General features: G+C 37.7%; 1 protein-coding gene across 8 annotated transcripts in view; it reads right to left on the reverse strand.

The window, feature by feature from the left end:
* pHCl-1 (pH-sensitive chloride channel 1) overlaps nucleotides 1-12,646 on the reverse strand; it is a 1,475,408-nt gene that overhangs the window by 327,600 nt on the left and 1,135,162 nt on the right. For all 8 annotated transcript variants that reach the window (XR_011017610.1, XM_068225461.1, XM_068225460.1 and 5 more), the window contains one exon: nucleotides 4,464-4,616. Coding sequence is in view for 7 of the 8 variants with exons in the window: in XM_068225461.1 (XP_068081562.1) it covers nucleotides 4,464-4,616 (153 nt within the window). In the remaining variant the exon portion in view is untranslated. The remainder of the gene's footprint in view (nucleotides 1-4,463; nucleotides 4,617-12,646) is intronic.

Consider the following 12,646-nt stretch of genomic DNA (forward strand, 5'->3'; position numbering starts at 1 on the left):
AGACTCAGAAAATGTCAGTAAAATCAGCACACAAGCTGAACATTTTTCAACAACTATGCTCAAAAACAAATTCTAATTGTAAGTTATCGTGACTGCATTATGAATTATGAAGAGCTGCGTAGCCAAAATTGCACTGTTGTGGGTACTACCAGATGGACACAGGAGTAGAGTAATAGCACAAAACATCTGGAAATGAATTTTTGCAAAAGATTTTGTACATAAAGATGTGAACTGAATGAAGCCAAAAATCTGGTGGCTGATTGGATTCACTAGAGGAAACCTGTTGTGTAATATGCTACTTAGCACTGAGGAACCAAGTCCAAGTAATATCTCAACATGATGTTTATTTGATGCAGCTAATTCTGAAGTCTTCCTTCTGTAAAATTAAAATGTTAAAAGTCCACCTTTTCACTACCATGAGTGTTTGTTGATGTGAATATATGTCACATAACATTTAAAGAAGATTGGTACTAGTTTCGATGCTCATTGCATGTCATCATCAGCCAACAAATCAATTAAGCAAAGTACAACTTATCAAATAGCAATATATCACACATGATAGCACCTACAAGACAAATGTTAAACTATGACTAGTTGAAATATAAAACACATGACAACAAATATGAGGATTAATGTTTAAAGTTAAATTGTCAAAAGTTAAAACAATGAAAGCAAAACAGAGAAGGTAACAATAGTTAGGGTATGATACACAAGAAAATAGTCCAGCTTGAGGTTTGTAGAACATAAGGTGTATCTATATACAACATTTAAATGCACCTACTAAGGCAAATTTTAAATGTAACGTTAAAATGACGAGGGTATGGTGCGTCTGACCATCTAAAACATATGATAGCACCTATAAAGTCACTGTTAGATTATAACCAGTTGAAATGATGAGGTGTGTCTGACCATAAAATATAACATTTTTGAGAAGGTATCTTAGTTGTTGAGTCTTGATAAACAAGAGAATAGTCCAGCTTGAGGTGCATAGGTCATAAGGCAACATATGTTATCAGTGGGAAGAATAAACCTTGTTCTCTTAAGTTGCGGTAATTAACAGGCTTAATTCAGGTGGTTTCAAAGCCAACAATGTGGTCGTGTGAAGATTATAATTTGAATTAACGTCACGATTCCCAGTTCAGTATGGAAACGCGGAGACCTGACGAAAAGATTGAAAGCCAAATTAGGCGTGATATAAATATACATAGCCAAAAGAAATATAAGGGAAAGGAGTCAAAATCACCTTGAGTAGCGTGATGGCACAGATGTTGAAAGGAGAGGAGCTGGGCTAATGAAGAGAGCAATAATGGAGGCCAAATAGTGGAAGGGAAGGGAGAGTGAGGGGAGGGGAAGGGGAAGGGGAAAGAGGAGGAGCTAAAGCTGAGGAGTAGGGCTATGGTGGGGCAGTGAGATGAGGTAGTGGGGGTAACTGACGGGGATGTGTATTGCCCATGGCTTGAAAGATAGCGCTAGTGTTTGGAAATCTGATATTTTTAAACAAGTTAATTAAGAAATCGAAAAGGATATTAGGCTTATTCGAAATTTCATTTAAGTTGAAGTTATGATTAAAGTATTGAATGAAATGGATAAAACAATTTTCGATTATATTCATGAGAGTCTCTTTACTGGCCATTTGAAGGATCTCTAAATCGTGTTCAATGTCGGTAAACTTGTGGTTGGAATCAGAGATGTGTTGACCTATTGCTGAAAACCTATTGTATCTTGTAGCATTGACGTGCTCTGAATATCTAGTCGTGAAACTGCGTCCTGTTTGCCCAACGTATAAGGAATTGCTGTCATTGCATTTGAATCTGTAGATTCTGGATTTTAAGAAAGTATTGGACATGTTAACTGATGGGGAATTGTGCAGAATTTCAGAATTCCTGTTATTTGTTCTGAAGGGAATTTTTACGTTATGTTTTCTGAAGAGACTGGTGATTTTGTAGACATCATTGTTGAAAGTAAAGCTGGCAGAAGTGGCATCTTTAGATTTTTCTTTAGTAAGAGTGGTCTTAGGTTGGCATCTGAACTTGTTGATAATCTGTTCTATATAGGGCTTATTGTAACCATTCAATTTGGCGATTGCACGAATAGTATTGAGTTCGTTGTTCAAGTCTTTCTTTGACATGGGTATTGTGAAGGCACGGTGGACTAAACTATTATAGGTAGCACGTTTGTGTGCTTGGGGATGTGTGGAGTCTTGACGAATGGTAGTTGCAGTTTGTGTGGGTTTCCTGAAGATTTTGTAAGATTAAGAGGAAGGGTGTCTATGAATGGTCAAATCTAGAAAATTGATTAACCAGTTTGCTTCAGACTCAAGTGTAAATTTTATGTGGGGATCGATGCTGTTAAGATAGTGAAGGGTAGAGGCCGCGTTCTTAATTTCTTCGTTCATAATTACGAAGGTGTCATCCACGTATCTGGCCCACAGAAGAATGTTGGGAAATTTGTTGTTGATTTTAGTGTGTTCCAGATAATCTAAATAAATCTCCGCTAAGATACCAGAGGCGGGTAAATCCATTGCTAATCTGTCTTGTTGATAAATAGTTTTGTCAAAAGTGAAAAAGTTATTATTGGCGACTAATTTCAGAATGGAGATGAAGTCATGTATTTCAAGTTTGCTAAGAGGACTGTATTTCTTTAAGTTGCTTTCAATAACAGGGAAAAGCTTTGCTGTTTGTATGCTTGGATACATGTTGACTATGTCAAAAGAATGAAGGGAGTGGTTAGGTTGCAAGTCGAAGGTCTTTAGTTTGTCAATTAGTTCAATGGTGTTTTTTAATAGACTTATTGGCAAGAAAATGGTAGTTTTTAGCCAAGAAACTTTGGACAAATTGAGAGGCTTTATACAGAAGACTAGGCCTATAGTTAATAATAGGGCAGATAGGGATGTTGGCCTTATGGATCTTTGGGAGGGCTTTAGCTGTAGGAAGACCCAGGTTCATATTTAAAAGCTTAGATTTTTTGTGGTCCGTGAAAAGAAAGGAAGTGTTCTTTAGGGTTTGTTTTAATTGTCGCTGAATTCATTGGGTTGGGTCTTTCTTAATTGTTGAAAAGGTGCTGCTGTTAAAAAATTCCTTAGTTTTAGAGACATATCGGTTTTATTCATTATAACTGTGGTATTTACCTTTATCAGCTTTAGTGACTATTAGGTCGTTATTATTGATGTTCTTTTTAAGTTTGTCGATTTGTTTGTGTTTGGAAATCTGCTTGTTGTCAGCGGGATTAATGGAGGAGAATCTTTTGTTTACATTGTCAGAGGTAAAAATTTTGTCTAATTTCCTTTTTATTTCGAATCTAAGTTTTTCGTGTTGTTCTAATGGTTTGTTGATGGCGGCTTCAGACTCAATAACTAAAGTAGTGGTGATGTTCATTTTGTTCAGGTTAGGCTAGTTGTGTTTTGAGCCTTTCGATAGAATGGCGGTTTCTTCTTCATTTAAAGTTACTTTAGACAGGTTAACTACAGGGGGGGAGGGGGGGGGGTGGAATTTCTCAATTACATTTTTAGACAAACTAGTCTCTTTAGACTAATTTTTCGGTAGAGTTGTGTTCATTTTTAAAGTGTTTAATTTTTTCTCTAAGGTAAGTTGTTTCTGCAAAAGTAGGTCAAAAAGTCTATTATTAATTTGGTCTTGGAAAAGATTCCACTGGGCACTAGGGAGCATGGGCGCCTGCAAGGGGTGGCACTTGCCCCCCCCCTCTGGAATTCTAAAAATGTTGATGTTCAATTGTTTAATATCATACCAGATTATTTCATAAACTGAACTTACTGACAGTCATCTAGCATCTGTTTTAACTGGAAATTTCTGTAAACAATTTAATGTTGCTGACGTTATATTGGTTTTATATTCAAGAAAATTGTTAATGTGCCCCCCCTCCCCTGGAAAAGATCCTGCGGGCGCCCATGCTAGGGAGCAAATTGGCTGTTTCAAGGTGAGTCTCATAAAGTCTATTATTCAAGTAAGATTTTTTCTTGTGTAAAAACCGGATTTCATTTCTTAGCCAAATTTTGTTGGTTTTTTGGCGAGTTTTGATAGAATGAGGTGCGGAACAGTGTTTTTTTTCTTCCTTCTGTAAGCGTCACTGTCCTATTAAATCCAGTCTGATTGCTGTGTTGTGTCTGATAAGTTTCTAGTATATCAGACAGAAGAGGGGCCCAACAATGTCCTCAGATTTGTTAAAAATATTTTTTAATGTACACTCCGTGAATGTCTGTGAAATTGATTGATGGCCTAATAGTGAGGTCCTAACATTAATTATTTAAGAATCAGAAATGGATTGGGGCTAATCTAAGCCTCCAGGACTAAAGACTCAGAACATGATCAAAATGCTCTATATGAACTGGTAATCCAACTTAAAAGATTATTTACTTGACGACTCATACATTATCCATGATTTCAAACTTGGACATGAAATTGCTAAAAATCACTACAATATTAATATATCCACCAGAAGTTACTTACCAATCATGACTCGAGCAGGGACAGCATTCCACTCGAGCCAGAAAGTTATGAACGATGATGTAACTAAGATGATGCCTGGTATGAACACTGTTGTAAAATAGAATGCCCGGTCACGAGTGAAAATCAGGTCCACTTTAAGGCAGCTGTAGTTCCCTGTTGGCATGAAATGAGTTAATGAACAGGGTGAATTCATTTCATTTAAATACCTACCATCAATAAATAAGGAAACATATAATCCTCAGAAGTGATACTATTAAAAATAGTATTTTGAGGGAAAAACAAATATACAATGCTTTTAAACACAAAACTGTACTAGAGAGAAAGTAAATAAGACAGAGAGAGCCATAAATCTACTTATACAAAGGATTTGATTCACACAATAAATTAAAACAAATTTCTACAGAAATCTACAACAAGGTATGGTATCATACCAGCGTTTTGATTGCATATTTCGATAGTATATATGAACTAGCAATGTGATTTTGTCTTAATAATGTTGTGATTCTAACATGATCTTGATATTCTCTACTCTTATGTGTAAGCTTCAAATGTAATTTTTTTAACCTCTTAACCAGGGAGTGTCCACTGAGAAACAAACATTCATAGCGGGAAATATATTTTGACTGAAAACGAATCAATTCGTCACGCCCATTATCATGATGTGGGTGATGAGTTACCCCGTCATGCCCATTAGGATTCCGCGAATGATGAAGGAACTCGTCCTGCCCATTATGTGCTTCCGTGAATGACGAAGGAACTCGTCCTGCCCATTACGTGTGCATGCCTTCGCAGAAGACAAGTTATCTAGCCTGCCCATTTTGATATAAATATGTCTTATGGCTGGTGGTCATCTGAAAATTTGCATTACAGAAGTTAGCAACACAAAAGATGTGATCAAAGTGTAACTTTTGCAGGCTGTGATGTAAGGTATGGATCGATGGTCATACAGTGTTATCCAGCAACCGTGCAGGCTATGTCTAATGGCTGGTGGTGATCTGAAACTAGAAGCCATTGATGGATGGCCATGACTGAGAGACATGTTTAGGATCATTTGATTTTTGCAAAGGGAAAAGTGGTTCCTTTTGATTTGCATTTGGTAATTCAAACCATAATTCAATATTTGATTTGACTTCTTGCAACGGTTTCAATTTTATTTTACTAAGCGATACAAACGTAAAAAGAGCACAGGCTATGACGGTGCAAAGTGGCTGCATCACTTGTCGTAGGCAAGCTAATATCTTCTCTCTCTTCTTCATTTCCAGAAGCAAGTTCACTGTCACTTTCACCACCTGTCCTATCGTTGCTATCCAAAGAGTTATCATCTAATTCTTCATTTGAATCAGTGAGATGAAGAATAGTTTCAATCATCCAAATGAGCACATTTAGCCATTATGTATGGAAGAAAATAAAATGAAATATTGGCACGCACTATGGCGCAGTAAATCTGGAACTTACCAACATCTATAAAGGGATCATAGAACTACACTCAACAACAATAAGAGACAAGAAACACATCCCACCCAGCAGATAACAATTTTTGAAGGCTCTAGATGAGTTAACTCATCATTACCGATTGAGTAACAACTATTGGTAGATGAATTAACTCGTCACGCCTAGTTAAGAGGTTAAATAAATAACTGGGTGATATATTTAATTTAATTAGTCAAATTGCACTCATTGCTCTCTGTTCCCTTGTTATTTTTTTTTTTCCATATACTCTTAGAGCCGAATGTCAGGCGGCAGTCAGTTACTGATGACCCTGGGAGGGCCAATGGCTTTGGGCAGAGGTTAGTGAGAGGTTATCTTAGTGATAAAGTAGTTAATAGTTGTAGAAATTTAGCAAATTTTTTGTGTGTGTTACATTAATTCCACAAATATTGGTGTTTAGTGCTGGTTTGTAGTTATTTATTTACAATTTTAACACTGGGTAGTTCCGTAGGTGTTCGCTAGATTACAAGCTGTAACTTAGGACCGCATGAAAGAAGAATTTTTTAAATATTAGAATTTTTCAAATATTATTATTAAAATATCAGTAGGTTTGTTGATAAAATACTTACAAAGACAGGATATTAAAAAGAGTCGTAACTTCAGCAGTGGTTATATTAGTGCAGGTAATTGACAGGGTAGTTCAAATAGCAGTTCGACTGTCCCACCTATCACGAAGGTAACAACTTCTTCAAATAATGTGATACTGTTGTAAATTTTGTTTAAAGAAGGGATTTCAACAGAATATACAGTATTTCACTGAACAGTCGCATTTCACTTCTATTAGAGCATAGTAGGATAAAGTAATACTAAATAAATAATTTTCTGTCTACACATTTAACTTTGTTGGTAATCTTGGAGTATGGTAGTTCTTGCGAATTTCAAACTTTAGGCCTAATTGCAATTTTCAATTCTATTTGTGCTTAGTAATAACCTATTGTAATTAGGATATGTCTGAACATAGTTTAAAAACTATTGTAGTGTATTGTAGTGACTTATTAAAAATTAGAGTACTTATTCTATTATTTTGAGTAGTCTTGCAAATTTCAAACTTTAATTGTAATTTCCATTTCAGTTTGTGCTTAGCAATAACCTGTTGTATTATAATTAGGATATGTCTGAATGTAGTTTAAAAGCATTGTAGTGTATTATAGTAGGTATCTTATTATAAATCAGTGTGTTTATTCTATTACTGTGAAATATTTGTGTAGTATAGTATCTGTACCATAGTATCTATAGTATCTGTGGTATCTGTATTAACCCTCTTACTAGAATTCTGTTGCAGTAATTATGGTAGACTTAACTGAAGTTAAGAATTGTGTAGGCCTAATTCTTGTGTGTTACTTTCAGTTTTCAGTAATTAACAGCATTTATCATTCTGTTAGGGTGTTATAAAAAAAATTAGTTCAACTAAGTAGTATTGTAGTAGAGTAGTAGCTTATATTAATTACCTTGTTGTTGTGTGATCTTTGTGACCTATCCTAGACAATATTTCTTTCCTTTCATTTTTATTTTGCACAGAATAAGTTATTTTATTTTTCCTTTTCTTCCCATTGTTTTGTAAATAATGGCTAAGGAGTGCAAGTGTAGAAACTGTGGGTGTGGCCAGGCATTAAGAAGTACGAGGGAGGAGTTGGAGAGTTTGAGGGAGATAATTAGGATTCTCTCAGAGGACAGGAAGGAAAGTAGGCATCCCTCAAATAATGTACAGGATACAGTAGGTGTAAAGGAGGGATGGGAAGGAAATGGAGGAATTGTAGTAGACAGGTGGTCTAATGTTTTAAGGGGAAGGAGATTGCAGGCTAAGGGCTCTGTTCAGGATCAGAATTCAGGACAGGTGTCTGTGAGAAATCAGTATGAGTCACTGCAGGTAGAACAACCGAGGGAAGTTGAGGAACAGGGAACTGTTGCTGAGATGTGTGGAAGTAGGAGGAAGGGAAAAGGTAGGAAAGGGAAATGTAGTGTAGTGGAAAGGAAAAGATAGGTGGAACAGGGTCATGGGAGGGAGAAAAGGGAGGAGAAAGTGTTCTGCAGCAGTGAGAGAAGATAGTGCTGACCAAGAGGGGAGGGGATCAAATGAGGTGGGTAGGGTTGAGGCTCTGGTCATGGGAGATTCCATCGTTAGACATGTGGGGAAAGTGTGTGGAGGAAAGGGAACCAGGGTAGAGTGTTATCCAGGAATTAGGTTGAGGAAGATGTTGAAGAAAGTAGAAGAGAAGGAAGAGGGAAAGCAGAAGGTGGTAGTGTTTCACATTGGTACTAACAGCATAAGACAGGTAGGTATAAGTACTAACATAGTTGGGGATGTGTGGGATCTGGTAAATGCAGCACAGATGAAATTTAAGGAAGTGGAGATTGTTATCCGGGGAAATACTGTGTAGGAGGGATACTGACTGTAAGGTGAATGGGGATTTAAATGAGACTATGGAGTGGGTATGTGGGAAACTGGGAGTGGGATTTATAGATCCTAATGGGTGGGTAGGAGACAGGGATCTGCACTAAGATGGCCTTCACATAAACCGCAGTGGTACATATAAGTTAGGAAATTTGTTTAGAAGGGTTATAGGAAGGTACATTCAAGGAAATGAGGTGGCCTAGGGAGTGGTGTTAAGGAAACAGGGAACTGGAAATCAAGTAGGGATGACATAAAAATGTTAGTGCTCAACTGCAGAAGTATTGTAAACAAAGGAATAGAATTAAGTAATTTAATAGATATATTCGTTCCAGACAATTGTAATAGGAGTTGAATCATGGCTGAGAAATGATATAATGGATGCAGAAATATTCTCACAGAACTGGAGTGTGTATCGTAGAGATAGGATAGGAATAGTAGGAGGGGGAGTATTCATTCTGGCGAAAGAAGAATTTGTAAGCTACCAAAAAGTTAAGGATGAAAAACATGAAATTCTAGGGGTAAGGCTCATTTCTAAAGATAATAGGCAACTTTACGTCTTTGGAGTGTACAGACCAGGAAAGGGTAGCACAGATGCTGATTCAGAATTATTTGATAAGATAATCAGCTATGTTAGAAATGATATGGAAAGGAATGTGATGGTAGCAGGTGATCTCAATTTACCAAATGTCAATTGGGAAGGTAATGCGAATGACAGGAAGCATGAACAACAAACGGCAAATAAGTTAATATGGGAAGGGCACCTGATTCAGAAAGTGATGGAACCAACTAGAGGGAAGAATATTCTGGATGTGGTGCTGGTAAAACCAGATGAGCTCTAGAGAGAAACCGAAGTAATAGATGGTACGAGGGAAAGTTGTTTTTGTGGTAATTAAAAATAAATGTGAAAGAAAGGAAGAGATTAAAATTAGGACTATTAGGCAGTACCATATGGCTAATAAAACAGGCATGAGGGAGTTTTTAATAGGTGACTATGATCGGTGGAAAACAGTAAATAAAAATGTAAACGACTCTGGGATGGGTTTAAAGCAATTGTTGAGGAATGTGAAAATAGGTTGGTACTTTTAAAGGTGGTAAGGAACGGTAAACATCCACTATATAATAACAGAGAAGTAAAGAAACTAAGAAGGAGGTTCAGGTTGGAAAGAAATAAGAGTTAGAAATGGCAACGGAAGTAAGGAGAAATTGAAGGAACTTACTAGGAAATTGAATCTAGCAAAGAAGTCAGCTAAGGATAACATGATGGCAAGCATAATTGGTGGTCATACAAATTTTAGTGAGAAATGGAAGGGTATGTGTAGGTACTTTAAGGCAGAAACCGGTTCAAAGAAAGACATTCCAGGAATCATTAATGAACAAGGGGAGTGTGTATGTGAGGATCTTCAAAAGGCAGAAGTATTTAGTCAGGAGTTTGTAAAGATTGTTGGGTACAAGGATAATGTCCAGGTAGGGGAGGTGAGTAATACTAAAGAAGTATTAAAATTTACCTATGATAACAATGACATTTACAGTAAGATACAAAAGGTGAAAACTAGAAAAGCAGCTGGAATTGATAAGATTTCTGGGATACACTAAAGGCAATGGGTTGGGATATAGTACCATATCTGAAGTACTCATTTGATTATTGTTTGGTTGAAGGAGCTATACCAAATGAATGGAGAGTTGCTATAGTAGCCCCTGTGTATAAAGGAAAGGGCTGATAGACATAAAGCTGAAAATTACAGGCCAGTCAGTTTGACATGCATTGCATGTAAGCTTTGGGAAAGCATTCCTTCTGATTATATTAGACATGTTTGCAAAATTAATAACTGGTTTGACAGAAGGCAGTTTGGGTTTAGGAAATGTTATTCCACTGAAGCTCAGCTTGTAAGATTTCAGCAAGATATAGCAGATATCCTGGATTCAGGAGGCCAAGTGGTCTGTATTGCGATTGACCTATTTAAGGCATTTGATAGGGTAGATCATGGAAGACTACTGGCAAAAATGAGTGCTATTGGACTAGAAAAAAGAGTGACTGAATGGGTAGCTATATTTCTAGAAAATAGAACTCAGAAAATTAGTGTAGGTGAAGTTTTATCTGACCCTGTAATAATTAAGAGGGGAATTTCTCAAGGCAGTATTATTGGACGTTTATGTTTCCTTATATTCAATGATGTGTGTAAAGAAGTGGAATCAGAGATAAGCCTGTTTGCAGATGATATTCTGTACAGAGTAATAAATAAGTTACAAGATTGTGAGTGACTGCAGGGTGACCTCAATAGTGTTGTGAGATGGACGGTAAGCAATGGTATGATGATAAACAGGGTTAAAAGTTAGGTTGTGATTTTCACAAATAGGAAAAGTCCTCTCAGTTTTAATTACTGCATTGATGGGGTGAAAGTTTCTTTTGGGGATCCTTGTAAGTACCTAGGTGTTAATGTAAGAAAAGACCTTCATTGGGGTAATCACATAAATATGATTGTTAATAAAGGGTACAGGTCTCTGCACATGGTTATGAGGGTATTTTGGGATTGTAGTATGGATGTAAAGGAGAGGGCATGTAAGTCTCTGATAAGGCCCCAACTAGAATATGGTTCCAGTGTATGGGACCCTCACCAGGATTACTTGATTCAAGAACTGGAAAAAATCCAAAGAAAAGCAGCTCGATTTGTTCTGGGTTGTTTCCAACAAAAGAGTAGTGTTACAAAAATGCTGCAAAGTTAGGGCTGGGAAGGCTTGGGAGAAAGGAGACAAGCTGCTTGTCTAAGTGGTATTTTCTGAGCTGTCAGTGGAGAGATGGCGTGGGAGGACATCAGTAGACGAATTAGTTTGAGTGGTGTCTTTAAAAGTAGGAAAGATCACAATATGAAGATAAGTTGGAATTCAAGGGGACAAATTGGGGCAAATATTTGTTTATATGAAGGGGAGTTAGGGATTCGAATAACTTACCAAGGGAGATGTTCAATAATTTTCCAATTTCTTTGTGATCATTTAAGAAAAGGCTAAGAAGACAACAGATAGGGAATCTGCCACCTGCACGACTGCCCTAAATGCAGGATTGATTGATTGATTGATTGATTGATTGATTGATTGATTGATTGATTGATTGATTGATTGATTGATTGATTGATTGATTGATTGATTGATTGATAATCCAGAGGAGCCTCCTTGGGAGGGTGATGGTCCTTCAGTGGATTAAATCCCACTGGAACTCAGCTTGTTGAAGGGCAGCAGCTTCAACAGAATGAGGACCTTGTGAGATGAAAAGGCTCAGAACCATACAATGGCACATGAAGTTGGATTAGTGGTATGGGTGTCATGCTGCAATGTGGAAGGCAATGGAAAACTGCTGCATTAATTTTTTCTTGTAAAATCATCATGGCTGAGAATACTAAACATATGGCCCTCAGTCTCTGGCAGACTTTAGATGGGCAGAGGATGCTAACAATCTGCAGGTCAGCCATCAGGATTGCAATATGAAATGTCCGAAGTATGCACGAAACCGGAAAGATCCTCAATGCCACACGGGAGATGAAGAGACTTGGGATTGACATCCTCGATGTAATTGAAATGAGATGGCCGGGATATGGACAATGTGTGTCCTATGACCATATGGTGTACTATGCGAGGAACAATGAGCTGGATCACCGACAAGGAGTTGCTGTGATCGTTTCATGCCGGGTGAGCCATGCTGTGAAGAATTTCGTATCGCTCTCAGACCATGTCACATTATTGCAGCTGTAAGCCAGTCCTCTCAATGTTAATATTATCTAGATTTACGCATCGACTGCAGGTGAGGAGGATGAAGAGGTTGAACATTTCTATGAACAGGTCCAGGAGGTGATGTAAATGATGAAGAAGCAGGCTATGAATGCAAAGGTAAGCGAGGGAAGAACAGTAGAAGTGGTGGGAGACTTTGGGTTGAGTGTGCGTAATGAGAGGGAAGTTGACTCATTCAATTCTGCCAGGAAGAAAATCTAATCATCCTGAACACCTTCTTCAAACTTCCCCCATGCCATCTTTGCATATGGAAGCCGCCTCAAGACAGAGCAGGGAATATAGTCAGGAAACAGACAGACTACATCCTGGTCAACCGGAGATTCAGGAATCACTTCCAGACAGTCAAAACATACCCCACTGGGCAAGTTGGCCATGCGGTTAGGGGCACACAGCTGTGAGCTTGCATCCGGGAGATAGTGGGCTCGCATCCCACTGTCAGCAGCCCTGAAGATGGTTTTCCATGGTTTCCCATTTTCATACCAGACAAATGCTGGGGCTGTACCTTAATTAAGGCCAGAGCTGCTTT

Source organism: Anabrus simplex, chromosome 1, assembly GCF_040414725.1.
Source record: "Anabrus simplex isolate iqAnaSimp1 chromosome 1, ASM4041472v1, whole genome shotgun sequence".
Lineage (NCBI taxonomy): Eukaryota > Metazoa > Arthropoda > Insecta > Orthoptera > Tettigoniidae > Anabrus > Anabrus simplex.